General features: G+C 38.9%; 1 protein-coding gene across 1 annotated transcript; it reads right to left on the bottom strand.

Moving 5' to 3' along the window:
- Positions 1 to 1136: 1136 nt before the first annotated feature.
- On the bottom strand, positions 1137 to 23847 carry MLYCD (malonyl-CoA decarboxylase). The gene is made up of 5 exons (XM_040614996.1): positions 23231 to 23847; positions 12823 to 12935; positions 11404 to 11560; positions 10755 to 10904; positions 1137 to 1891 (listed from the first exon to the last, which is right to left on the bottom strand). The coding sequence occupies exons 1-5, from the start codon at positions 23780 to 23782 to the stop codon at positions 1358 to 1360; spliced, it is 1506 nt and encodes a 501-aa protein (XP_040470930.1). The 5' UTR covers positions 23783 to 23847; the 3' UTR covers positions 1137 to 1357.
- Positions 23848 to 27747: the final 3900 nt, after the last annotated feature.

Genomic DNA, 27747 nt, shown 5'->3' with positions numbered 1-27747 from the left:
AACAGGCAGTGAATGTACTCTCTCCTTTGACTATCACTGTTGCAAAATCTACCATGAACAGCAGTTAAGACAAGCTTTTCTCTGCTTGGAAGATACGCATAATAAATTCCTGTAACAGGTTACCAGCTTGGAGGATGGGATTTTTTTCTAATAATGAATTTGAAAAAGTGTATCCAATTACACAATTTCATTCTAGGAGTACGACTAATTGGACACTTACAGTTTTCTTCACTTCTGTTTTCACACATGAGCAGGATCTTTATCACATTCAATTCCTCTGCATAATTCTTTTCTTGAAAACAGTACTGGAATTTCACCAGACATGGAATAAATCAGAAATTACAAAACAGCATGAAATTCTGTCAAAATGGTCCTTCTGCTGCGGTGATACTGCTATCAAGGAGGGCTGTTAAGTGAAGAAAGGTACATGCTGAAATACGCAAGACATGATTTATTGAGAAAGTTTATTTTATTGATTTACAGGTCACACCTGCCTCATTATTAAAAAAGCTTTTTATCAAATTAAAACATTATCAGAACTAAAGTATAATATATATATATATATATATTTAGAAACTTCTCAACTGATCCCAAATTATCAGTCTTTCTTATTCCCCTCTCCTTCCCTGCTCATTATATTTTAACAGACAAAGGTGCAAATATAATACTACATACCGGCTGCACTGAGAAATCCTGCTTTTTCAACAACATTAATGCAAGGCTTTTCCATGCTCCAACAAAGTAAGGATTTAAGGAGATTTTTAGTAGGTTTGAAACGGGAAAATACCATGAGGTTTTAGGTGAGTTTTTCAGGGTGAAAAGGACAGATATTATTGAAATAAAATCATAGATTACAGTTTTTCAAATATATTTGGCCAAAAATTTACCTTCATTCAGTACTTCTTTCCAGGTACGTTGGTACTGATCTATCTACAGTAGTATTATGACAAAGTGCAGCTCCTTTCAAAGACACAGTTTATATAGGTTTATTACCAACAGAATAATGGTATGACAAGTCACCATTCAAGTCACCACTGAGTTGTAACTGACTGAGATAATTTTACTCACCCTTTAATACACACCTCCAACCCATCTGCATGTAACAGCGACTCATCAAATGTGTTTTTTTTTGTGACGTGACAAATCACAAATGTAACTTGCAGTGACTCAATCACACCCAATCAAGTTTTGAATACATGGCAATATAAGGAAGACAACCGATAACCTAGGTAACTTTGCATCATACTGTGCTGAGTCAGTTTGTTTGACAAGGGACATTCTCATTTAAATATAGACACTGCAACATATTACAGCTCTTTACAGGTGAGGAACACTTCTTAGTTTTCATAATATTTAACTAAAGCTTGCTATTTTGCTGGAATTGAGACACCAAGGAAAGAACCTGCTCTGAGGCTTTAATGTGTTTAGTCCCCAGGTATGCTGCACTATTACTGGCTGTGTCCTCTAAGAAATACCGGTAGTTTACCATCATGCCACAAGAAGCAGCAATGCCCCGAGGGCTTGTGTCCGCCATCCAGTTTATCCGCCACATCACAGAGCCATTCTGAAGATGAAAATTTGCTACTGGGTTAAGAGCATAGCCACGATGCTTCTCTCCGTACAAATACCAGGCACAGAGTCTCATAAGTGGCGAATGGAGCACTTTAACTAATTTTTCTGATCTCACCCACTCATTGTTATTCAAGACTTTCTTTAGTGTTTCAGTAGTAGAGTCTCCCGTGATCTCAGAGATTTCTTGCCCTTCTGATTCTGTAAAAAGTTCATTTCTTTCCAGTTCTTTCGTTTGTGAGGAGAGAAGACCAACAAGCCATTTTGTGAATCCTGGGATAGGTGAAAGAGTAGAAAAAGCTTTTATCTGAGGAAGTTCTTTCTGCAGACAAAAGGAGAGGAAAAAAAATCCTGAGTTTTTTCATGATTGACAACGAGAAGTCTGAGTGAAAGAACAGCTGATACCCTTTACTCGATGTCAAGCGAAGACTAGGGAATCTAAGAACTAACCGATACACACAGACAAAAGAAAAAAAAAAAAAAACCAAACCAAACCACACCTTACCCTGCCAGTAATAGGTTAGTGACTAGAAAGCATTTGGAACATGAAAAAATTTTAACGCTGAGTTACAGTCCACACACATAATCTATATAAAAGTACTTACCAACACTAAGTTCTGGTATATCATTTTATAGGCAGAAATAAACAAATATGAGTGCATGCCATAAAGAAGTTATTCTAAGGAATAATTTAAAAAAAATAAATAGAAGTTTTCAAAACCTTTTAAATATCAATTATTTTTCATAGGTAACTACCTGTTTTTAAATCATGGGCAGGTTATTATTTCACTCTATTGTAAAGTCAGGAGAGGTACGATTTCTAGATTTTAGTGGAAAGATATTTCCTGAAGTTGCGAAAGAGGTTCTTTATACAGGCTACTACTTTTCATGCTATTCCCAAACTATAAAATACATTGATAATATAGCAAGATAAGAAATATATACTTGCAGTAAAAAAAAAAAATCAATCACACAGTTCAATACTTATTTTAACAAAACAGAACTTATTCTCTACTCCTACTAATTTATGAGTAAAAACTATTAACTATGTAATCACGTAAAGCAAGACATACATAAGGAAAAAGCAAGACATACATAAGGAAAACCATGTTAATTTTGAGGCACACCACTGTGAACAATAGAGAAGGTTGTTAAACTTACTGTCACTTGGAATTAACAAAAATTACATCAGTCACCTCTGCTGAAGGAGGGGGGCAAGGAACAGAGGGAAGACAGAGCTGAACTGAAACAACCACAGTGTTGTTTTAATTACTGTTCATATAGGAAGAAGTGGTAAGAACCAAGACATTTATCAACCTTACAGAAGCATCTTAATGTCAGCAGAAAATTGTCTTTAAATGACTACAAAATGCATTTTTTCTACTTTTGAGTATTACCGAGATAACCATTAAAAAGTCATCATTGCTCAGATGCTACCTTATACTAGCAAATGTTAATGGCATGCATGCTGCTGTGTTGTTTGAATTGCACCTGCGCTGTTGTATCCTCAGGTACCGCTGCGGTCCACAAAACGCTGCCACCTGCGTTCTGTTTTGTGGGGATGCAGAAGCCAGGGAACACGGGCATGGCATACCTCCGCTACAGACTCGAGCCAAGCACCAATTCCAATAACTTCAATAGCCAGAATAATATTCAGCTAGTTATTTACATCTTTCTTCTTCCCACACAGAGCTTCCCAAATAGCTTAGTGCTGTTCTCCTGGCTTCCAGCACTACGATACACCAGCCAACTCAAATCCACCACCTCTTCGGTTCTGTGAATTATAATGGTATAAACTGGACAATCTCACTCCTTCCCTTATCTGAAGTTCTTTGACTATAACACAATCACATAAGTCAAAGAATTCCCCTTTCAGGACCCGACAGGAATAAGAAAAGCAGACCAAGTTACAACAAAACACCACATTCACTCTCCTTAGAGGACTGGATAAAGAAAAAAGCAAATAATTTTATAAAAGCATTCCTTTCTGTATCTTACTGAACAAAACAACCATTTTTGCAACAAGCACGCCCAGGAGATCCTGTCTATCATATTCCCAACTGCTATACTGACCGTGGTCTGGTAGTGCAATACTAGTAAAGTGTTGACCTCCTGTGACTTTTCCAAGTCTCTGCTAAAGCACATGATATTTTATTTTTAAGAGTAATTCTGAAGCAGAAGTCTGTAACAAGATCTGTGAACTACAACTATAAGGTTTCATCACATATGCATTTCATAAAAAAAAAAAATAAGAGATGTCTGTAGAAGACAATTTCTGCCAGTATCTTAGCAACTCTGTACAATTTTAGAGAATACAGCATTTATAAAACAGAACAGTTTATTAGGATTGTGCTCTTACTGTGGACTATGGCTACAAGAGGCATGAATATAGAAAATATGTTTTAATTAAAAGAACGTTTCTTGGAGTAGACAGTTCAGTCTTTTTAGAAACATTTCTGTTGAAAAACAGAGCAATGACCACAGGAAATTTAAATATATATATATATATTTGCAGGCAGAAAAAAGGCAAGAATGAAAACAGAAAAAGCAACTCTACAGACTACAAAAATCTTTCCCTCCCCACGTTAAGTACATCCCAATGGATATAAAGACTATCTATCCATAAATCAATTCAAAATAACTTTGAAATTTGAATGCAGAACAAAATGCATTCACTAGATCTTCCTCTGGTCACCTTTCATCAGTCTCCTTGTAGGATTTCTCAATCAAGGAGTATATCTAATCATCACATCTGGAATCCACTTCTTTAAAGCAGCAGGATCTTAATGAGTACTGTGGAGGAGAGTTACACTCAGATGCCCCCTTACCAGCTACACTTCGCTTAAACATTAGGTCCCACCAAAGACAACACTACTAGCACAGAACCACAGATCTCCTGGAGAAGGAGGAGGGAGGAAGATGGCACAGACGTAAATTTTTAAAGGCCACTGGAAAAATAATTCAAGATATTTGTTTCTGGAGAAAAAGCTGAGAGCGTTCAAGTTTTGTCGAGATGGTAACAAGCAGCATCACTTGCTACCTTCATTTCTCCATCAGCACTCTGAAAGCTGACCAGTGATGACTCTACTGTGACCAGCTGTAACTTAGCTGCTGAGACAATCTGCTGTCTAGTAATTTGACCTTTTCATGTCAGCTCTTACGGTGACTAGATGAATTTCTGCCCAGAAGGGAGGGCCACAACTCCCTTTTGAAGATTCAGTGACCCAGCACCCTTCTGCCTGTCCACACAATAATGATGGATGACAACTCAGCAACTGCCTAGGTCGTGACAGACCTGCAAACGAACCTTAACGTACAGAAACACAAACCTGTAATCTATAATGAGAAGTACCCTTTTCATGTCAGTATCCTTAAGCAGCAGCAAGCTCCCCCCAAAAGAGACTGGATTTTAAAATGAGGTTTCATTCCTCTATGTCTTCATTCCTGTTGAGCTTTAAAGTTCCTCCTTAGTCCGTAACACAGAGAACACAAGAGATAGGAATAAATCGGTAAAAGTTTTCAAATCAATGACATATCAAATGAAAAATCCTCGATGTGTTTCTTTTTGAGCCAAAAATGGGATAACATTCCTTGAAGGTTTTCCTTTTTTTCTAACTATATTAACCATTCCATAAGAGATAGTGCCTTTGAGAACATATTGCTTAGGTCTCTTTCATGAACTCTTCACAGATATTTGGGGTTAAAACCTGACAAGGGAAGAAGGAAGGTAATGTTGAAATTTGAGAAGCAGATCTCTTCTTTCAGGTAAAAGGAAAAACTGATTGGACCAAGACAAAAGGCTGCTTACCATGAAGTCAAGCCTGGAAATCTTCTGCACCACCTCTGCTAAGAAAGTACAGCATTTGAAAATACTGTTTTGCTACTGAACAGAGCTAATGCAATAGGGCTTTTCACACAGGAGCTGAGCCATGCCCATTGCTTCCATAGGGTAACAATTCCAATCTCATTTCCCAGCTTGCAAAGCCAAGAGGGTACCTACGCACCATCCACGATGACAGAAGTGAGAAGGAACGCCAACTTCTCATATCTGTGTACCAATAATAACCACTGCAAAGCTCCTAAATAAGAAACTGATACTTTGCTTCCTTGTGATGTTGACTGCTCTTTGTTTATCATTCACTTTGAGGCGACCTGTTCACCAAACCCAACCCAAAGTATTCCACAGAATTTAGCAGCTCCTACTCTATTAATAGAAGATAAGACATAGGGCCCCATTTTGAAGCTACAGTACAGTCTACTACATATCTGATAAATGCTTGAGCTTAGGAGCTCATCTGAGGCGGTCATTTCTTGTAGAAAAATAAATAGATGCAGTGAAGTGTGCACAGTTATGCTGTTGCTAAATTGATGTGCTAGTTTCTAAGGCTATTGGTGGAGATCCATTAATGTTTATTTGCTTGTCAGAAACCTACACACCATTAAGAACCAGCTGCTCATATTGTTTTGGGGTAGATTTCTGGTTTTGGTCATCTTTTAGTTTGCTTTTTTTCATTGCAGAAGAGTGCAGATTTCTCCTATTATCCGTATCTCATTTAAAACTGTCTTGCACTCTAAAAGCTGTAGTCCAAGGTCACATTTTTCATCAATGAAAGCAAAGCTTGTTTTGGAAATTATGATCTCCCCAGGTCACCTAGATCAAATTAAGGTAGCAATTATCAACAGCCCAACCAGAAAGCTAAAATCTGCCACCAATTGTTAAGCATTCTATTGAGCCACATAGTAGCTATCAGTTTTCTCCCCCAAATGCCACAGGCTATAAAATTCTAAGCAATTTTCTCAAAGGCTTCACCACAGTTATCTGTGTCTGTCATCTGCAGACGGAATTGCTATGATGTACCTTCTGTGGAGCTACAGACCATTTGGAGTGGCTATAAACACATTATGAATTAAATGTCTGTCTAATGAGAGATCTATCTGTCTACACATTCACCAGCACCTACCAGCTTGCTAGAAATGCATCTGCTTGCTCACTTTCCAGCACCCAATTTGGGGGTTGTTTTCTTACTAGTTGTCTGAAATTGTTTCAAAATCCAATTCATTTCTAGGAAAAATCCAAGCTTAAATTTAAGAAATACGAGAGATTATTTTTGTTGTCTGCTCCCTGCTTTACATACATTAATATAACCAAGAGACTACACAGAACGCAGAGGTAGCCTATTCTCAGATTCATATAGGGAGAACTGGGACCAAAGTTGTATCAGTGGACTAATGAATTCATCCCACTGCTTACCCAAAATAACCCAAACAGGATGTGCTCAGATAACAAAACCCTTCTATATTATTTGTGTAGCAAATTTTTGTCAAGCACCTACCAAAAAAAAGAAAAACCTCCTATTCAGAGCAGCACACTTTCTCCCAGGATGCCCTTTGTATGCAACACAAGCTACATCCCTAAGGTCCTATTCTGATCTCCATTATATCCCTCCCCTTTCCCAGTTATATTACAATACCTGTGGCAAATGCCAAATCATAACGTCTAGGTAGAGATTAAGGATTCAAACTGCTAACTGTGCACATATAAAGAGATGAAACTGAGGACCCATTTCTGTGACTCAACTTCATACGTCCTCCATCTGCTTAAATTAGCAAAAGACTCAAAAGCAGGGGCCATTAACTTCTATGCAGTGCCTCAAACAGTGCTTAACGTTGAGGGTTGTAATCTTCACCAGAGCCTCTACTGCTGCAGTTTTCCTAAAGTCCTAATAAAAACCCATTTGCAGTAAATACTTCCATGAGGGAATCTGTACTTGACATCCTTTGAAGATGAGAAGTGCTACCCTACATACGTTCACGTTTAGCAGTGTATACGACCAGTTCTTGCAAATTAACAAGATTTCTACAAGATTAAGCTCTATCTTAATTGTCTATTAATGAGACTTTAAGGAATCTGGTACTAACTGAATTTATAGACATATCTTTGTAGTGTAGATACCTGCTAGATCAATGTTTCAGTAACAGTTTTTAAAAACCTTACCAAATAAAGGCTTCAGTGGTAGAAAAAGAAAGAGTGGTTATTAGCATATTTCTAACTTAGTGCATGTCTTTTTCCGATCTAATAATATGCATTCATGACAGGTCCAATTTGGAGTTTTCCTTATGAAGACTGACAGCTGAGAATTCAGTTTTGAGGTTATAATGGCACTTACAAGTAGAAGTGTCAGAGGAGGTTAAGTTAAGGCAAAGTCAGATAAAGGATTCTTACTAGAGAAAAGTTTTAAGAGTTTGTAGTGCCTTGGGAAAATAGAAATCAAGTAACATTCTGCAGATCAAACAGATGTTCACAAAAGATACCTCAAAGAAATGGCAAGTTAAAAAAAGTGTATTAACCATCAACAATTCAAATATAATGAAAAACAAAATCCTCAACCCTTCAAATGGTCTCCTCCCAAAGCATTTTATTATCAGTTAAATTAAAGACAGTCTCAACTTATATAACCTGGAACACTTGGTGATTTAGTAGCACTTAAAAAAAAAATTTGTTTATTGAAAGCCATGCAAAGGTTATATAAAAAAAATCCTCTTCCCATCAGAGAACCCAACTATCTATTTTTACAAAGGCTTCTGGAAGCTTGCTTAATGAGATGTAATTTCTGAACCAAGATTTTCTTGCTGAGGCTATATTGTTTCAGCTGATGTCACCAAGTCAACTCAGCACTACCGCTATACCATTTGTCCCTTTTAAAGTGACTATAATGCTGCTCCAAAGAATTATGTCCAACCTGAACACAGACAACCTTGGAAAGTCCTTCACTTTGCTTACAGCTGACCACAGAGAAAAAGAATACATGTGTGCAATTAATGCACTGAAGTAGGACTTCCAGAATTTTGGGAGACAGGTAAATCAGGCTGCCAAGAGTCACACGCCCTGCCTTTGCCCTGAATAATCTAACTTCACAGAAATTTCACAGTGTATATACTTTATTTTGAAGCTGAAGTACACAGGGCTTCTCTCCACTGAGAGGTGAATCACAACATTTATAACAAAAGCTGATTAAGTATTACATGAGCACATCAAGTAATTCTGATAACAACAGTATAATGATTTAGGGTCACTTCACAGATGTAAAATACGTAATGGGAGACGGTTCTTACAGAATTCAAAACAACAAAATCAAGAAAAGCACTTTGAAATGAGGAGAAAGAAAGCGTGAAGGAGTGGTAAGAAGAGAAAAAATATATTAACACATCAAAGAGTGGAAGATAAATTATTAGAGAACCAGATCCATCATGGATAAATAATCCTGGACTATCCATTGTATCTTTTTTAGCCCTACAGTGGTACGCCTACAAAGTTTAACATCAAGAAGTCATGGTGTAGAGGCAATACATGGAGGTTATTCTACCTTTAACGTACAGAAATAAATATACACAGGCCGTTCAAGTTTTGCTACAACTTCATCGTTAACGAAGTACATGTCCAATTTGCCATATAAAACCTTAGTAATAACAGCACATTTTCCCGAACATCTTAAAGCAGTGTATGAAATTTAAGCAGGGAGGAAGACCTCCATCTTTGGCATTGTATGGAAAGCACTTAGCTTTCAATAGCTTTGAATATTAAGTTATTTAAACTAGAAGCAATAATTTTATGATTAGAATGTATTTAAAGGTATCTCAGCCAAAGTGTTTCTTATTCATCATGTGTTGATGAACACTGAAGAAGGGCTGGATTTTATAACACTGACATGTAGAAACTTCAACATAAGTATAAATAAAAAGCACCTTCTGTTGCACACATCCTATTTTAAATCTTGCAGGTAGGTTATCTAAGTATAGCGTGTCTATTTTCCTTTATAACTCATTCATAACTTTTCTAGAGTTGTAAGCAATTAGTGATAGACAAATACATTGTCAATAGCGTTATTTCATGAGAGCAACTCAATTATCCAGAAACTATTTCTCAGATGTGAAAGCAGATAACTGCATGAATTTATTCCAGTTTCCCCTTAGTCAAGATCAGACAGATGGCATGGCCTAATTATACCTGGACTACCGCACTTCTAACAATTAATCTAAAAGCCATTCTGAAAGCAAGAAGCAACAAAATTCAGCCAAAATATCAAATAAAAATAAAAATAAAATAAAATAAAATATACTTCAGGGCAGCAAGCTATGGTTCAGTAGTTGACTACTCAATCATTTTGTAGTAGCAGAAGTTTGGTACATCCACTTTTAAGTTATTTGTATAAAAGTTCTAAATCACATACAATTTTCTAGACATCGTTACTGATCCAAATGTTGGAACAATGAATATAAACACTGAATATAGACACAAGTTACTTTTAAGTGGTAGCTGTGTTAATAATTTAAGTAGTAAAGACTACTTAATACAATACTGTACCCAACAAAGAAATGTAACTGTCTCTTTCACACCATTCTGTACGTAAAATAATGAATTTTCATTACTTTTTCCAGTTGCTTGGAAGAAGGTTCCACAAGAAGTCCTAAAACTATTAGCAATAATCCCATAGCATGCAATGATATTATATAAATGCACAGAACTGACTTGCATACAGTAACCGATTCCTGTGACTTTCAAATGTTAAAGACATTTTCTTTACTTACTACACTGCAAGAAATGTCTGGGCAAATAAATTTCTCTCCCCTCCCTTTTTTTTTTAAATAGACATACTTAAGGCAAGCATGCAAACTGCATAATCAGTGGCAACTCAACATAACAAACAAGAAAACTAATTAATTAATGTACAGGAATTATTTTTGTTACTGGAACAGCTGTAAGATTTTGAAAAAGGAACAGTCAGGTCCATTGAAGAGAAAACGTTGATCAGAGGCCTGGTAGAGAGCCTGTTAACAGGCTCCACCCACTCAACTGAGAGACAGTAGTGAATCATATTAATACACTACATTGCAAAATACAGCTCCATTAAAGCTACTTTCAACAGAAATGTACTAATTTGACTTTTAGGCAACCTATGCACACAATTAGGCAAGCACAAATATTTCACACGGTAATTTATTATGTTATATATGTTAACTATGTAACAGTATCTACACCTGGCAGACACCTGCTAAGAAGCTATACCTGTAGGGCAAGACCTAGCAGCTCCTTGCCTTGAGCCATGACACAAAATGGAAACGTAAACAGCAACGTAAGAGGGGACCATTGGTCAAGCAGCATCTTAGGTACCCCCCACCACACCTACCTGCAGCTCTTTTACAACCCGCTTAATGAGGTAAGTCCCAAGTTCCACACCTTGCAGTCCCTGCTGAGTCAAACTGATTGAGTAGAAAATTGCTGTTGTAATTTTGTCTGTATCTTCCGTTTCTAAAGGCGGCACTTCTTTCACTATGGCCTGGGAAAATAAGAACTAAAAAATATTAGTAGTAGATATTAACCTCACTATCGGGGTGGGGGGCCTTTCTTTTTGACTTTCAAATGTGTTAACACTTTTCCCCACTGTTTTATTTGTTATCCTCTGTGAGAAAAACCGCAAATCTAATAAAAAAGTAGAAAGAAGAGCTGCTTATCCATTAACAAGTGCAGGGAACAACTGTAAAACTTTCAGAAGTAATCACAACTGCTTTGAACTTTTAATCTCTTTTGCTATCTTTTCTTATGTATTTCTCTTTTTTTATTCTTCTTGCACTTAAGCAAAACCTCAAAATCTCAACTTACATAACACAGAGATAGAGAGAATATCCCTGTAATTTTTAAATGCCAAATCTTTCATCTTTTAAAAAAAATGAAACAAAAACAAATACTCCCAAATTATAAAGAATTACAGGTTTTAAAAGAATTTTTTTTTCCAATTTGAGCACTTTGCTGTGAACTGAAGGCATCAGTGACTGTACCTGGATGTTGCTGGAGATATCACTGGTTAGTGCAACATGCAAGACTATCAATGGTTCTCCTGGGATTGCACAGTGAGAAAAAAAGTAGCATCTTCTGTATGACCCAACTCGACGTTTCATATCCATCCAGTTTCTAACAGGATGCACAGCTTCAGAACTCAATAAGAACATAAAAAAAAAGTATAATTATGATTTTTTTTTATTTAGAAAGAGGTCAACTGCCAATCCTACAAACAAGCTCAGTACTCTTCCCATTGATGTCAGTGCAAAACTCTCCAATCAAAAAAGGAGAATCGGGCTGTAAGTGAAAAAACTAAAATTCCTCAGCAAACTGTGGCAAAGGCATATTGCACACCTGCTCTCTCTAGTTTTCTTTGGGATATGCTTATTACATTCTGAGATTTCACTTGCAGTTTCTGCTCAATATCCGACTGAGATGACTTTCATTCAGTGTGTGAACACACCTCTAAGGAATTAGTTTTCCCAAGCTACAAAGTAGTCTCTTAGCACTCCCACAGTCATGTCTTCAACGAATCATTCAAAATATTTTTTCCCTATTACATACTGAAAGTCCAGTGTTTGCCAAATACCTTTAAGATTAAATATTACTAATTATTTCTATCTTGAAAATTTAGCTTGTATGAGATCTCTTTTCTTGCCTCATCAACATTTGTCATGTACTTTCAGAACTCTTCAGAGATTCATTTTTCTTCAAGCTTTTTATATAACAAAAGGCCACACAACATAACTTTGAGCCAGTCATCTTCATCACTACAACTCTGAATATTTGACAGAAGTTCAGAAATAAATGTAGATTTTAAGGAACGTTTCTAGAAAACAGGGTCCTCTCTTCACCTATAGCTTACAATTGATTCTGTGCACCTCACTAGTTCCAGCCAGGAAGGGAAGCCTAACTAAATTAGAAGTAAAACACATTCTTGAGGTTTAGGCACCCCATGCTGCCTCAGACTTAAATATTGATTCTCTACAGACACAACACAGTGTAGACTGAGGGGAGAAGGTGGTGGCAGTGGTGATGGAGGCAGCAGTGACAGCAGCACCTGTGGGAGGAAAGGGAGTGCCAAAAGGCACTGCTGCAAAAATCTGGGTTTGTAGAAGTGACAGCAGCACCTCTGGGAATGTGGGAAGAATAACTAAGGTTGTAAGAAAAGACAGCAGTCTACAAGTGCAGTATGTGTACTAAAGGATCAAATTATGAGACAAATGATCTCTTTCACCGTTTATTTAATTCAGGTTTTAAAATCATGCTCTTTAGAGTGTTAAATACAACTATTCCTTAATTATACTTTCCCTATGGTTCAATATTGAAAAGCAGTATCTTGAAAATAGTCAATCTCTGCAGCCCAAAGCATTTCATCACCTTTTCATCAATGAGCATTAGCAACTTTTAGCACTTACTCACTAATTTTCTGGAGTACTTCACAAGGTGATTGCCAAGTGACCCTTTCCAAGTTCAGGAATCCTGTTGAGAACCACTCTGAAAGCATGTTCTTTAGAACTCCATTCATTTCCTGCAAACAGAAGAAAGATGGACTTATCTGCTAAATAAACTAGGTAGAACATACCAATGTGAGTAAATATAACCTTGATTATTTCAAACTACAAAACAAGAAAGTTCAAGGAAATTAATGCATATGCTTGAGAAGATTAACCACATAATAACTCAGCTTTCCTCACACTAGACTAAAACGATGAAAATGTTTAAAGACACTGTCTATAGTAAACTGCAGACAATGAAATGGAAGATAACACAAAACAATGCAGATTAAAAGCAGACAGTAAGTAGAAGTATTCAAGCAGCCCTGACAATAAGGCTGCAGTTGCAGGGATGCTCAGATTTAAATCTCAGAAAAAAAAATCATGGGAAATTTGATGAAAATAAGGACTTGAATTTTACTATAATTTTCTACATCTGAGTCTCTTCTCAGTGTTCAGCAGTTCATGCTGACTATTAGTACTGGTTTATTAATATAAGAAAGTCATCTATACTTTAGTAAATATTTTTTCCATCTCCCTTTATGAGAAAGATACAGAATAGAAATTTACTCCTGCACTGTCTGCACCATGACTAACAAATGGAACTTTCTACTTCTGACAGATCTCCAAGGTACGTAACATATCTACTGGAGGTGACTGGAACACATACAGGCACATTTAGGCATCAGTAAACTACAAAAAATGCTTCAGTTTGGACTTTAGCATGGATTGTTCAACTCAGCACAGGAGCTGCACGTGCCCACTCAGGATGATAAATTAGAAAATTAGTATCTTTCAACAGGATGCAGATAAAACCATTATCTTTACAGAATTTTTCTTCTCTATAAGTATGAAAATTTTAGAGCAAGACAAACAAAAGCAGCAACATAAGACTACAGAACTCAAGAATCACAACAAATTTGGAATAGTACGACAGAATTAAAGCCAACTGTAATATCAAATACTTTCAGAAACATTCATCATAATAATGAATTTTATATCACCTACTAATTTCCTGCTGGCTATATTATTAAAGATTTTCCTGTCTAAAGTTGAGTTTAGAAAGTATTCTTGAACTCAGTGCAGCATGAATATCCCTTAAAGAGATTCTAGAGCTTATTTTTCTTTCTTACTTTTGCTTTATATACAGGACACCCTGTGATACCAGCACCAACTTACCAACAGCCTCATCAGAAATGCAGGCTTACCTGAAACTAACAAAATAACCATTTATTTAAAAACAAAACCTCTTCACCCTCTTCAGACCTTTATGAAACAGACACTGCTGCCCATGAAATAGACAAAAATTATGCTACAAAGTATTTCAGCTTGCTACATTTAAGCAAAACAGCAGAAGGAAAAAAAATAAACCTATCCAGAAAACACTTAACTACTTCAAACATCTTTCCAAAGCTCTGATACAGTCTCGACACTTCCATAAAAAAGCAAAAATATTTCCTGTTACAACCTAAAAAAGATTAAAATTGTAGAGGCACTTGTTAAGAGACGAGCATCAAAGAAGGTTCCTGTGGGCCAAAGAAACCGATACAAGTATTCCAAGACTGAAAAAAGGACAGTTCTATTGTTTAATTTAACATACCAGAAAAAATAAAATATTCAAACCCTGACTGTGATCAGATACTTCAATCTACATGGACCAACCCAAACTCAGAATTAACTCCTCCCCTAAAAACTCCTAGAGTGAAGTTGATGGTAATGACCACAATCACGGAGTTTGCAAGGTAAATTCATAACAAATCCTGGCTCTTTTCCATACCTGAAGTGCAGAGTCAAATTTTCCTTCAGTTCCCCTTTGTCCTACCCACCCCTTCTACACTTATGTCCTGGTTTCAGCTGGGATAGAGCTAATTTTCTTCTTAGTAGCTAGTGCAGTGCAATGTTTTGGATTTGGTGTGAGAACAGCACTGACAGGACACTGATGTTCTTAGTTGTTATGGGGTGATGTTGATACTAAGCCAAGAACTTTTCCATTTCTCAGGTCCTGCCAGCGAGAAGGCTGGAGGGGCACAGGACTTTGGGAGGGGACACAGCCAGGACAGCTGACCCACACTAGCCAAAGGCATATTCCATACCATATGACATCATGCTGGGTATATAAACTGGGGGGAAGAAGAAGGAAGGTGAGAACATCTGGCATTATGGCATTTGTCTTCCTGAATAACCATTACACGTGATGGAGCCTGGCTTTCCTGGGGATGGCTGAACACCTGCCTGCCCATGGGAAGCAGTGAATGAATTCCTTGCTTTGCTTGCAAGTGCAGCTTTTGCTTTACCTATTAAATTGTTCTTATCTCAACCCTTGTGTTTTACATTCCTTTCCGATTCTCCTCCCATCCCTCTGGGCGAGGGGGGAGTGAGCGAGAAGCTGCGTGGTGCTTGGTTGGCAGTCAGTGTGAAACCACAACAACTTACAAAGCTGTGTTAGTGAAATACATAGGCTTTTGTCTGGCATCAATCTTTGTTTATGCAGAAATAATACTACTATAGGAATGATCTAGAAGAAAACCGCCATTCATCTGCATAGAACAATTCTATCATGCATGAAAATGTTATGCTATCTTTCTGTACTTCCTTCAGTAGCATCCTCCAATATTTAAGAAAATAAAAGCTTACTCATTGAAGCATAAATTGACATATACTTCAAATAGAAAATTGATTGCATTGTTCCAAATAGAGGGAGTATCCATGAACTCTTCCATGAGGTCAACTCTCCCAAGATTTGTAAATTAGTTTTTTATTGGTCTTTCTCAGTAGGGGCCTTGTTCAGTTATATAATAAACTGTGCTGCTAAAAGTCATCTGCCAAATTGTACTTCCACCTGCACTTGTACTACAAGGCCGAACAAAGCCTGCATATGCTAGTAAAAAAAGCTGCTAAATGAATATGAAACTGCAATAATAAATTAAAAAAAAAAATCACCTTAAGTACATTTATAGGATAAGCAATCTGCACTGGAAAACAATGGAAGCCACAACACTGCACGGCACCAGCATATAAAGAAAACTCTGGAAAAAAAATACACATACATGACTATCTGCAACAAGTACCAATGAAGAGCTGAGAAATGAGGGATCAAACTGAACAAAATCCACCCTGGCAATGGACAGTCTTCATAATTTTTCACCAGCGCTTTGACTAAAATGCCCTGCCTTCTCTGTTTCAAGGTGACACTATCCTATACAACAGTAGCAGGGAAAGGGGGAGGAGGCAACAAAACAGATGACGTTTATATGGACCAGATTAGCTAAGTCAAAACTTTGCTGCTAGGAGAGTTAAGAGGGACACATGCAGTATACCCTCCCCTGCCTAATAAATGAATCTATTACACATTTATAGCAAATCTGATGGTTTGGGGAGGTTACCGGACACATGTTAAACCTGTGCTGCCTTACTATCTCAAAAGAGCAGACAATTTCTATAATATGACATTACTGTAAAAAATGCATAATTACTGTCAGCTCAGGGCACCTCAACACTTGATGCAATTCAGCATCACTCAGCTGCATTTAGAGTAGCTGTAATCTATACGGGCAAAACTTGTTTTGCTGATGCTTCTGGGCTAGTGGGTTAAAAAGAAAGCAGCAGGTAAAACAAGCCGTATCGAAGAGCCCAGAATTGTCTGCAAAACAGCATCTACCAAAAGAGGCTCTTTCTGGCACAGCTAAGACATGAAGGAATTGCAACTCCTGGGCAGTACAACCGAGCAGGTACCGGCCTTCAACCTCAAAAAGGCTTGCATCAGCAACAGTTTTATTGAGAGAAGCTGAATTTTAATTCAAGTACTCTCTCATACAGATTTGTCTGTCATCTTTCCCCCACCCTCAACACATTTTTCCTCTTGAACTGCAAAGGTATAATTGTCCTAAACAAGTATATTCCGATTGTTTTGTTTATTCTGGCTTTAAGGTACTTCCCTTGTAAATACTTGTTTCTGCACAGCTCTAAAGCTTTTAGAAAATAACGATAACTCATTTTGGTCAAATACCCCTTGGTGTAGCAAAAGTCTCCAGGTATTTCAGGATTGTTTGGTTTGTTTACTTTTGTACGCGCACGCTGTAAACCAAAAAACTAAGTTAGCGTTGTCAGATCTGGGGTCAAAGTAACAGATTCCTATAGCTCTCTTGTCAACCATCTGCTTTGTGGAGCACCACTTCGAGCTGCAGTCTAGCAGCTAGGAGGAAAAACTGCCGATGGCTGCACTCCTGCTAGTCATTATTTTGCACACACTGCTCTGCATCTATTGGCAGTACATGGCTCAGATGGCAATGAGTGACTTGGGAGAAAGCCAGTTACACTACACAGAAACTGGTAAAAGTGGCGAACATAGGAATCATGCATTTTGCTTCTCTAAAGCACCTACAGGTTTAGCAAGCATGCTTCATACAATGGGACATACTGATGGCCAACTGAACCAAAGGCTACTTTTCAAGATGCAGAACACATTCTAGAGCTACTTTTGGTTCAAGATACAGCTATATAAAAGCAATGCAATTCTATCCAAAGAAGAAAGTGAAGTAGATGTGTTTTCAGCAATGATTCTGGAAGAAAGGAATATTGTTTATGGGGAATTACAACTCAATTCAAATAATCTGTCGGCTGTATATAATAATGCTTTATAAAACAACCCAGTGGCATGCAGACCAAAGAATTAGAATAGTTCCAGTTGGAAGGGACCTACAATGATCCGTAGTCCAACTGCAACTGTGTATGTTGACTAAACATCTTAGTGCAGAAAGATGTAACATACTTTATACTATCCAAAACTGTGTTTAATTCAAGTCATCTGAGCAAAATTCTGAGTTGTTTGATATCATAGTATATGCTAAGTTTCTGAAAGGCTTGACTACAATGATGACAGTCTCAAGTTAAGTTGCCTTATTGTATAAATTTAGCGGTAAGTAAATTCTTATTTTCATTTCAGAGGGCTTTCTAGTCATGAAATTACATCTTCAACATTTCAATAAAAAGACAAAAAACAATTTATTATTCAGCATCCTGATTTTAAATTTGAGCAACAAGACATACTCAGACTAGTATTTAATATTACCAGCTATACTTAAGTTTCTATTACCTTACTATAATAAACTGTGATTATTTTTATTTTTCTTCATTCTGTGTTCTTGCTACAAGACAGAAAATTACAGGCTTTTTAATCTTCACACCAGGTCCCTATTTATGGGGCAACAAATGGTAAAACTCTTATGAAAAACGTAAATTAATTTCTTTTATTAAGAAAAAAACTGCCTCTCTGATGAAAGAACTATTCAAATTTCCCTCTCAAATTACTAAAAAATAAAATACCCTTTACAAACAAAATTTATATGCAGATATTTACAGACAAACATAATACAAAACAGCAGTAACTAACACTCCACACATATCAAACAGATGGCACAGTTATTGTTAGTTGCTGGTTAGGTACCTGACAGGGCTACAGGAAAAGTACTCTGCCAGCCTCACAAGAGTCGAGTTTTTCCATAGCTGTGGAATGTTTGAAGTATTTAACTCAATATGCTTCATCATATAAGCATACTGACTTACAGATCTACTCTGATACTGCTGAGTGTTTAAAGGTGTCTTTATATTTTTTTTTACAAATTAGCTTCAAATAATTTATATACAGAATACCCCTGGTAAGATACTGAAAAATATTCCCATCAGCAAAATGGGATTCAATAGTGTGACACACATAAAAGGGAATTGTTTTTCTGCTTTTTTTATTGCTAATAGTAATTACTTTAGTGGTAATGGTAGTGCTGAAAACTTCCCTGGCATTTGTGTTTTATGTTGTTTGATGTCTTATTCCTAGAAATAATATTTTTTATTCCCCCCCCCCCCGCCTTTTTTTGCTCATTTAGATGAGTAAAGCGTGCACAAGCATTTTCAAGTGACTTAATCACCTGTATAAGTTATTTTACTGTATTCTATTGAACAAACACAAAATAGAAATGCTTTATCAACCACTATCCAACAGTCCAAGCGGCTTCTGTGTCGATACATTTTGAGGAAATAGGAAAGTATTTTATGTTTAGAATGCAGCAGCGGGTAATCCTCGTTTTAATAGGTCTTTCAAAATGCAAAGTAGAAACTAAGGACTGTCTTAAGAAACATTTTAGACAATTTGGGCAAAACCAAAATCCCAATAAGCCATATAATGCATTCTGTAATTTTCCTCCAGCATCACAAAGATCCATTTAATTTTATTTCCACATTTACTTGGCAGTGCAGACTAAAATAGACAGAAGTTATAAAATTCTTGTTGCACATTTGTCTTTATGTATGTTAGCATTTAAATCAAATCTACAATAATGAAATGGCTATACAAGACTTTTGATACGTTAATATCAAACATTTTTTTTCAGAGAAAAACTTTTAACTTTCATTTGTTTCTCTAGTTAAGGGCTTCTTAGATCTTTAAAGCAAACTGTTTCAACATTCAGATTCTCCATATAGCCACTGTTTCACTTGAGTAAACAGCTATTCTAATCCATTGATGAATCCTCATCAACCAGACCACAATTCTTTCAAGGCAGTACAACTGGGTGAAATAAATACATCCTTCTGTGGATTCATGTATGTAAGACATCTATCACAAGTATTTCCCCTCCCCAAAAAGCCAAGCAGAGCTTACACAAAATATTCTCCCTTGAAGACTGTTTTACCATTTTCAATTTCTCTATTAAAACTGAAAACCATTTTCCCTGATTACAGGAAGGTCAGTGCTCAAATTTGTAAGAAAGCTTTAAGGAAGAAAAAAAAAAAAAAAAAAAAAAAAAAGAACTCAAGGGAAAGTCCAACTTTAGGTCCTTGCTGCATTTAGGAGCTGCTACTATGGGGCAAAAGACACCCAAAACAATTACAGTATTTCTTTTTCTAGTAGACCAGTACAAGAACAACAAGTTTACAGATATACTCCAACAACTGCTTAATTATGGAAGCAGATTTATGTATAAATCAATTTGACAAAAATGCTATCTTTTTCACAAACTTGCCAGCAATATGAACCTTCCACTGATTTTTCTAAATCATATGGAAAGATGAAGAATATTTTAAAAGCAATAGTTGAGTGATTTGCTACCTGAAATAATAATAAAGTTGTGAAATTCTCACCAGAGCTCATATTTCAAATGTTGAAATCGAGTAAGCAAGCAAAATATAAAAAATATCAAGAGGGAAATGCTGGCACAGAAGTAGTATTGCAGGTGAGAAGGTTCTGAACAGTAAGAGGAAGAACTACACTTAGGAAACACATTTTCAACAATTTCACTCTGTGCATTGCAAGGGCTCATCAGAAAGTCAATTTGTTTATAAGACAGTGGAAAATGTGTGTGTCCTTTAGTGGAAGGAAGGAACAGAACACATAAAAAGAACATGAGGGGAAAAAAATTCAAACAGCATCATGAAAAAGAATTAGGCCCAGCTTTAATGTAATTTAACTGGTTAAACAATGTATTATGTGTCAGTACTGTTTTTCTGAAATGGTCATCTTAACATTAACCATGAGGCTTACAACAGTAATAATTGATTCATATATTTATATTTAATAGAAAAGAAAATCCACCCCAAGATAGATTACAAAGAAAAAATTCTCTTCACCATATATCCTGCAAATATTTTTGGTGGACTCTGAAGAAAAAAAAAAAGGAAAAAAAAAGGCTGTATAGCTTAAAAAATACATTTTACCACTAAATTTTTGCCATTTCATTACCAAGAAACTTGGATCAAGAGTATCCATCATCTGTCACATGTTCATAGAAAGACATTTACTGTGTCGTAAGAACTTGTCACTGAGAAAACCCGTAATTTTTCTGTCTTGCTCTAGGCAACGATTCTGCCTTCTAAAACAAACTTAAATATAAACTAAACCTTATTTGTAGCATGTTCCTTCTTTCTGCACGATCTGTCATTTTAAGTATTTCTAATACATTGTTCAGGATCTATGTTCAAGATCTATGGAATTCTTCCAATAAGGTAGTCACCATTCTTCTCCATTTCTTTTAAGTCAGCTTTTTCAATCCAATTTGCCTTACACTGGATCCTGACAGCTAGGGCACTATGACTTCTGATTTAATGGACACTGCTAAAATAGTCCAGTGACTTCAGTGTTCAGAATCTTTCACAAGTCTAATAATGAGACACATTTTGGAGCACAGTGCAGCTAGGCACATGTCTCACAGTACATAAAATCAAAGTTAAGCATTTGCCTTTCTTCCTTTACTACAAACATCAATTCAATTTAAGAGGTGATTTAAGAGAGACAACTGAGGGCATTATGAAGATGTATATACTTGGGAATAACAGAAGACAATACTGCACCAGTTTGCAGTGCATCATCTATTTTGTTAATGATTTGGAAACAGTGAAACCAATGGAGAAACAATCATCAGGTAATTTGCATCTTCTTGTTTTAAAATAATACCATAAGAAAGTCAGGAGACAAGAATTCATCATATGTTAACAGTGAAACCTGACATGTTAACATCCATTCCAAATTCCAGAACTTTTCTATACTTTTTTTTCATCTCTTTCCTGCAGTTAGGGAAACCAGTGAAGAACAATTCTGAAATGGTTCACTACAAGATCCCAAAATACACACTGTATCACAAGAACAGTTTTCTACTCAAGATCATTTTTTTAAAAAAAAAAGAAAAAAAACCCCAAACCTTTAACAACCCCTCTCACCACCAAATCTGTAGCCTGAATATTCTACCATACAGTTTTCTCTGTTCTTGACATTTAGCCTCAGAACAGGTAATACAGTATCTCAACACCTACAGCTTAAAGTATCAAATTAAATACACACGCCCTCATAGAACTTCCTCTCAAACTACTTGCACCAGCTAGTAACCGGCTCCATTGCAGAAACTGTCAAGATTTCCTGTAGGTTGAGCATTCCTTTGGGTGCTCATAGTTATTCTGACACTTATTTGCAATAGAAGCAATTAGATTTTAAAGGCCAAGCAAGACACTTATTTCAGAAGCAACATATAATACCCTTCCCAGACATGCCAGCAAGAACACTGGACTAGCACATAGTTCTAGGTCTTGGTTCCTGTGGAAAACAGATGAGAACAACCTAAATGAAACTCCAAACTACAAAGAAGCAGTATCCAGAGTATTCTTACAGCCAATAGAGTCACAAACAAAACCCAACGCAAACCAGTTCTAGCTTAATCTTTCCTGGCTTACATGCTATTTATGACCACCTCTCATTTTTAGAATATATCACATTTGAAAAATAAAACTGAACAACAAGCACAAAAAAGACTACAAGACCTGGTACACAGAACTAAACCCAGTCATACGACGAACCCAAACATTTGTAAAAATATTTTGAGAAGACTTAACAGAATGCTTATGACAGCCCTTTTACTGAAGTTTTAGTTTTGCAGACAATATTTTCCTACTTTCAAACAGCTTTAATATGTTTCTCATCATACTGTATTATTTGATGCATGCACATTCAGCTGCTTTACACATTTGTATCCTGCTAATTTTGCAAAGTTCGTCTCTTTTTACTTAAGACCATCCAACTGGATATGGAATCTTTACAATGCTGATGCTACTTCAGTTACGTGATGACCACGGTTAACTGGCAGCACTAACACCAAAACCACCCTATTCTTGTTAAACTTAATTTGGATCCGAGTATCAACAAATAAGTTATGGATGTACACCTGACCAGCTTGCTTTCTTCATTGCCTTTTGGGAAGTCCTGGCACCTCCTGGGAAGTCCGGGCACCTCCTGCCAGTCATCTCCCACACCATCCGGTCCTCCACACTTCCTCCTCGCTGCGCCATGAATGGGGATGTTCCGCCTCATCTCCTTTCTACATACCACTGAGCTAAGCCATGGCAACTCCTTCCTCCTGTTGATATTCTTCATCACCAGCATGACACGACTGCTACGTCACTTCTGGCCCACACTGGACTCAGAAGCCACACCACTACATACCGCTCCTGCAGTGAGCTCCTGACCGCTTGGAAGCCCCAGCACAAGCAGCATCACATCATGCTGCATGTCCCACAGCTGGGCCTCCAGCTGTCACTTGACCTTGGAAAGCCCATGGCATCACACCACAGGCCACTCCTGCCCTGAGCCATCAGCAAAGCCACCTCCCACTGCTGCCATGGCCTGTGGGATGGGGTTCATTCGTGTAACACCACAGGAACCCCAACAGTGAATGAGGCTTACAGGACACTTTCCAGCCCACCATGGACACCCCAGGAGTAGCGCCATGAGTAGGAAGCCCCAAGCCCACATCCCCAACTCCCTTTCAAGGCCACCCACACCCAGCCCAGCCCTCACCTTGACATGAGGCCCGTCCACCGCCTTGGAGGCCAGCCCCTCCACCAGGTCGCCCCTCAGCTCCACCAGGAAGCGCAGCCCGCCCTCCAGGCGGCCCAGGTGCTGGAAGAGACCCCGGTACTGGGGGCTGAGGTAGTAGCGGAGCCGGTCCTCGGCCTGCAGCAGGGCCCCCAGCTCCCTCTGCTGCTCCCGGGCCTGCAGCACCTTGGCGCTGAACTCTGCCACCCGGCCATGGTCCACGCCGAAGTCGCGGGCCAAGCGGGTAAGGAGCTCGGCCCGGGGCGGCCCGGCCTCCAGGGCGCGGTAGTACCGCACGAACTCCGCGCTGCGCAGCTCCGCCGGAGGCGGCGCCTTCTCCTTGGTCTCGTAGGGCGGCAGCGGCGGTACGGAGCGGCTCAGCAGCTCCTCCATGCCCGCCGCCGGGGCGCTGCCGGAGCCCGCCGGGCCCTGGCACAGGCCGCCCGCCACCGAGACGCGGCGCAGCCCCCGCGGCGCCGCCCAGGGCCCACGCAGGAAGGGCCGCGCGCTCAGACTCGGGCCCAGGCGGCTCATTCCGCGCCTCGCCGCTTGCCACAGGCGGAGAGCACTCGCCACCGCGGCCAGGCCGCAGCACCGCCTTCGCGCCGCAGCGGGCAGGCTGATTGGCTAGCATCACAGACTGATAGCCCGCCTGGCCAATCGAAAGTAAGAGGAGTGTGGCGGGGTTGAGGTGGTGGCGGCCGCCATCTTGAGCGTGGCGCAGGGGCGATCGGGTCACCGGGCTGTCTCATGGCTGCCGCGCCGCCTCCCGGGGTGGCCACTGCGCCCGGCGGTGTTACCAGCGCTTATTCATCGCGCAGAGCCTCCCCCTGAGTGTGCTTTCCCCAGGGCTTCACTGTACAACCCCCTGGCTCCTGAACCTTTCTCACCTGTTGCTCTCATTCTTCCCCTACCTGCCGCTTTCCCTCCCAGCTCAGCTGCACCAGAGGGCACAGAGGCCTGAGGTGCACATGTGCTGAGTGATTTAAAGAATGAAGTCAAAATTTCTTAGTGACTAAGTATCCTTTATTGGCAGCGCTGGATGCACGGGGGATCCTTCCGCCTAACGTGCATGTCTAGAGTATCTTATATATATACAATAAAACAATGAATATGCCATTAATGCCTATACATATGCATTACCTAACCCCACCTACTCTCGCTTTGTATGTTAATTAGCTTATCAGTCCTTCGCACTTGCGCAAATTCCTCCAAGAATTGTGGGCAGGGGTCTCTGGGAGGAAGGCCGTAGGTCTTCCTCATGGTGTACTTTTCACCTTTTGCTAGAAAATGCTGAGCTGGCTGAGTTGGCCAGTTTCAACCAATTCTCGCTTTATCTGTCTTTCCCCCACTGGGGTGTTTTAGCTTAAGTTGCAACTTAACAGAAGGACAACAGATAACAGGACGTTAGCTTAGGTTTCAACAAAAGGTAGATGGATAACAGGATGTCGACAGACACAGAAGGTCGACGGATAACAGGAGAGCATTACAAGATGTTGACAAACACAATACACATGAGGATGTCATATATCTTATATTCATTACATTTTAACTACTAGATTTATTCTGTCCTAAAGTGAATTCATACAATATCAGAGTCAGCCATCGCGATGGGCCCGTGGCCCTGGCAGAGTTAGGATGGCACCAACGATAGCGGTGGCATCCAGAAAGTTTTGTCCCTCATGGTCTTAGGAGGCCAGCAGGCTGGGGCCGTGGAAGCCGGCTGGCTGTCAGGCAGGGGTGACTTCACAGCCCCAGGAAGCCCAGGCCTGCTGGCATCTGTTGGCTCTGAAATAAGGGCAGGAAATCATGCAAATCTGATTGTGTAATTTGAGGGCATAGTCCTGAAAGTAGTGTGCCCTTTGGGATCTTTAGCAAAAAATTCCAGTCATGAGCCCAAAGTCCACTAAACTGCATCAGGACTACTCATGCACGAAGCTAAATATATACATACTGCTCCTGGTTCTTTTTTACAAAGATGTATTTGCTTCCTTCTGACATCCCATGTGCTCTGTCATTGTTGTTACATGCCAGTTAAACCAAGAAAAACACCTAGGTCAGATTGATGTCAGTGAGATTAGAATTGAGCACCAATTGTCCTGACCTTCAGAAGCACGGGGAATTCTTTTTCTCAACTTTTGAAGAACTGAGAAGGGAATCGAGCCCTTTCTACCAGTGAAGAGGCAAATATAAAAACAGAGCACCACCTAATTGCAAATTTCTAGAACAGTATGTTTGAGCTTCCCAAGGAAAGAAAGAAAAAGTGCTTTGTGAGCAGTGTAGCCCTGCAGAACTGAGGGCTATAAGATAAGGGGTCATAAGATAAGCTAAGATACCCGTAAGAGAGGGAAAGCATAATTCAGACGCATTACAATATATGAAAAATACTTTTTTTAAAACATGTGAGTCCCACAGGCAACAAATTAAGTTTCAGAAATACCCTTAACAACTTTATAACTTCATTTTCAGCATAAGTGAAAGCCCTGAAAAGTTGACTGGTAAGTCCTTCTGCTTCACCTCTACAGGAGGTGGGCTGTCAAAGAAAGCTGCTGTCCATGTCAGATTCCCAAGCTAGTATTTTCAGAGACGGAGGAATGGATATGAACTTTCACCAAATAACATCATGATATTTGTATATGCACTTTTTATAGACAGCAATGCTGCAATTTTAAATGAGTATCCATTAGCCAAGTACAACTTTTTCCATTTGCAAACGAAAATAAAACATTTTTTAACAATACTTCATAACAAGAGGTGGACAGGCTTGTTTTTTTCCAATAAGGGTAGCTAGAAATTGAACTTTTCCATCTATATGTTTAATGATGATTTTTAATCTGCTATCTGTTTCTTATATATATGATTACATAATAAACTTCTTTACAGCCCATGATGCCAATTTGGTTAACACAAGCGTAAAAATTGTGCTAAAAGTCTCCATGAGCTTAGTTAGTCTTTGTGGCAGTTTTGGTTGGTGCACATCAGCTTCTGAAACCATTAGGACAAAAAACTTTCATTTGATTTCTGGGCCAGAAAGCCTAAATACTCTTATGCACGTATGTAGCCACAGCAAGACAGGTCAATATCTCTTCAGTGTTTTAAAGCACTCCTGTAAGTCTGTGTAAATTAATAAAATCAAAGCATTAAGACATTTACAAAAATAGTAGCAGAAAGCCTTATGCACCAGTTCAGTTTCTTGTGTGATTTGGAGATTCCTGGAAATTTCAGGAAAACCAAGATTGAGATGTTAGCGCAGGGAGAGTGGTGATGGGACTTGAAAGCTTACAACCTCCCAGGAAATGGTCAGCATTTCTCAGGATCAAATCCTTTTAAAAATCCTATATAGAACTTGCTTCTAGTCTTTTCATTTTGACAGCCCTCTCAGACTGGCCTTCTTATTGTAACATAGTTCTCTTGCATAACCCACAGGCCATAAAAACTAGCTACGTCTATTGTTCATCGACAAAAAACCATTGTACTGTAAGTTATAAGGCTTTGTAAAGTAAGATGTTCCTTTCAAAATCTTCTACTGCTGCTTTTTTTCCCCTAGAGAAAACTATTATCTGCTTCAGCTGCTGCTTGAAAAATGAAAACACATCTCTTTCTGTCAGGACCTGAGGGTGCTAATGGAGTTTAACTGCCCTGGGGCCTGTCTGACACCACCCTGTGGGCCCTGGAACCCCATTTCAGCTCAGGCTGTGGCGTTTCAGCCCCTGCTGAACCGTGCGGTAGGAGCGTGGCTCTCCGGCTGAGGTACAGCCGTGCCGGTGCCTGGCTGTGGGTGTCTGATCCCAAACTCCAGACTCACTTCCCTGGCCTAACCTTGGATCTGCCTTCTCATCCCAAACTCCAGACTCACTTCCCTGGCCTAACCTTGGATCTGCCTTCTCACTGTGGATATGCCTAGCAACTAGTGGGCTGTGTCTGACTCTGGTTTCTGTCGTTGGGCCTGATCCTGACTCACGTTCCTGGCTTGGTCTTACACCATGGAGTTGTTTGTTGATCTTGACTCTTAGTTGAACCTGGCTGCTACTGGGGCCTGCCCTGCTCGTCTTGCTCAGGTATGGTGGGGCTGTGTTATTGTCCTTGGCTCCCTGTCCCATAGGGAGCAGCCAGCTCTTGCTACTCCCTGACACTTCCTATGCAAATGAGGCCACCAATCTAAAGGTAAATAAGCAAATCATTCGGGTCCAAGAACTTCCTTGAAATAACCAAGACCATGCTAAACCTTGGAAATGAATTTATTATATTTTTATAAAGTGAAAATTTGGGGGCTTTGTTGAAAACTGAGTCTGATCCTTCGTTGGGTTTGGGTTTTTTTTTCCCCTCTTTGATCTGTTCAAATGGCAAGTGAAAATAAAATATATGTCCTGGCTTCTCCGCTCAATAATTCCACTGTAATGAAGACAAACTGATTTATGCTAGATGTGAACATAGTCCTGTGGCTTAAGTTTTGGTGTTGGGTTTTTTTTCAGTATTTGCACTTATATGTTAGAGTACCA

This window comes from Falco naumanni, chromosome 15 (genome assembly GCF_017639655.2).
Source record: "Falco naumanni isolate bFalNau1 chromosome 15, bFalNau1.pat, whole genome shotgun sequence".
NCBI lineage: Eukaryota > Metazoa > Chordata > Aves > Falconiformes > Falconidae > Falco > Falco naumanni.
The sequence above is the reverse complement of the archived record's forward strand: the minus strand, read 5'-3'. Positions and strand labels throughout refer to the sequence as shown.

Coding starts and splice junctions, on each gene's coding strand:
- MLYCD (XM_040614996.1), bottom strand. CDS start 23,782: ATGAGCCGCCTGGGCCCGAGTCTGAGCGCGCGGCCCTTCCTGCGTGGG. Junction 10,905..11,403: donor ATATCTCCAGCAACATCCAG/GTACAGTCACTG, acceptor TTATTTTCCCAG/GCCATAGTGAAAGAAGTGCC. Junction 1,892..10,754: donor GGGTTGTAAAAGAGCTGCAG/GTAGGTGTGGTG, acceptor TTTTGTCTGCAG/AAAGAACTTCCTCAGATAAA.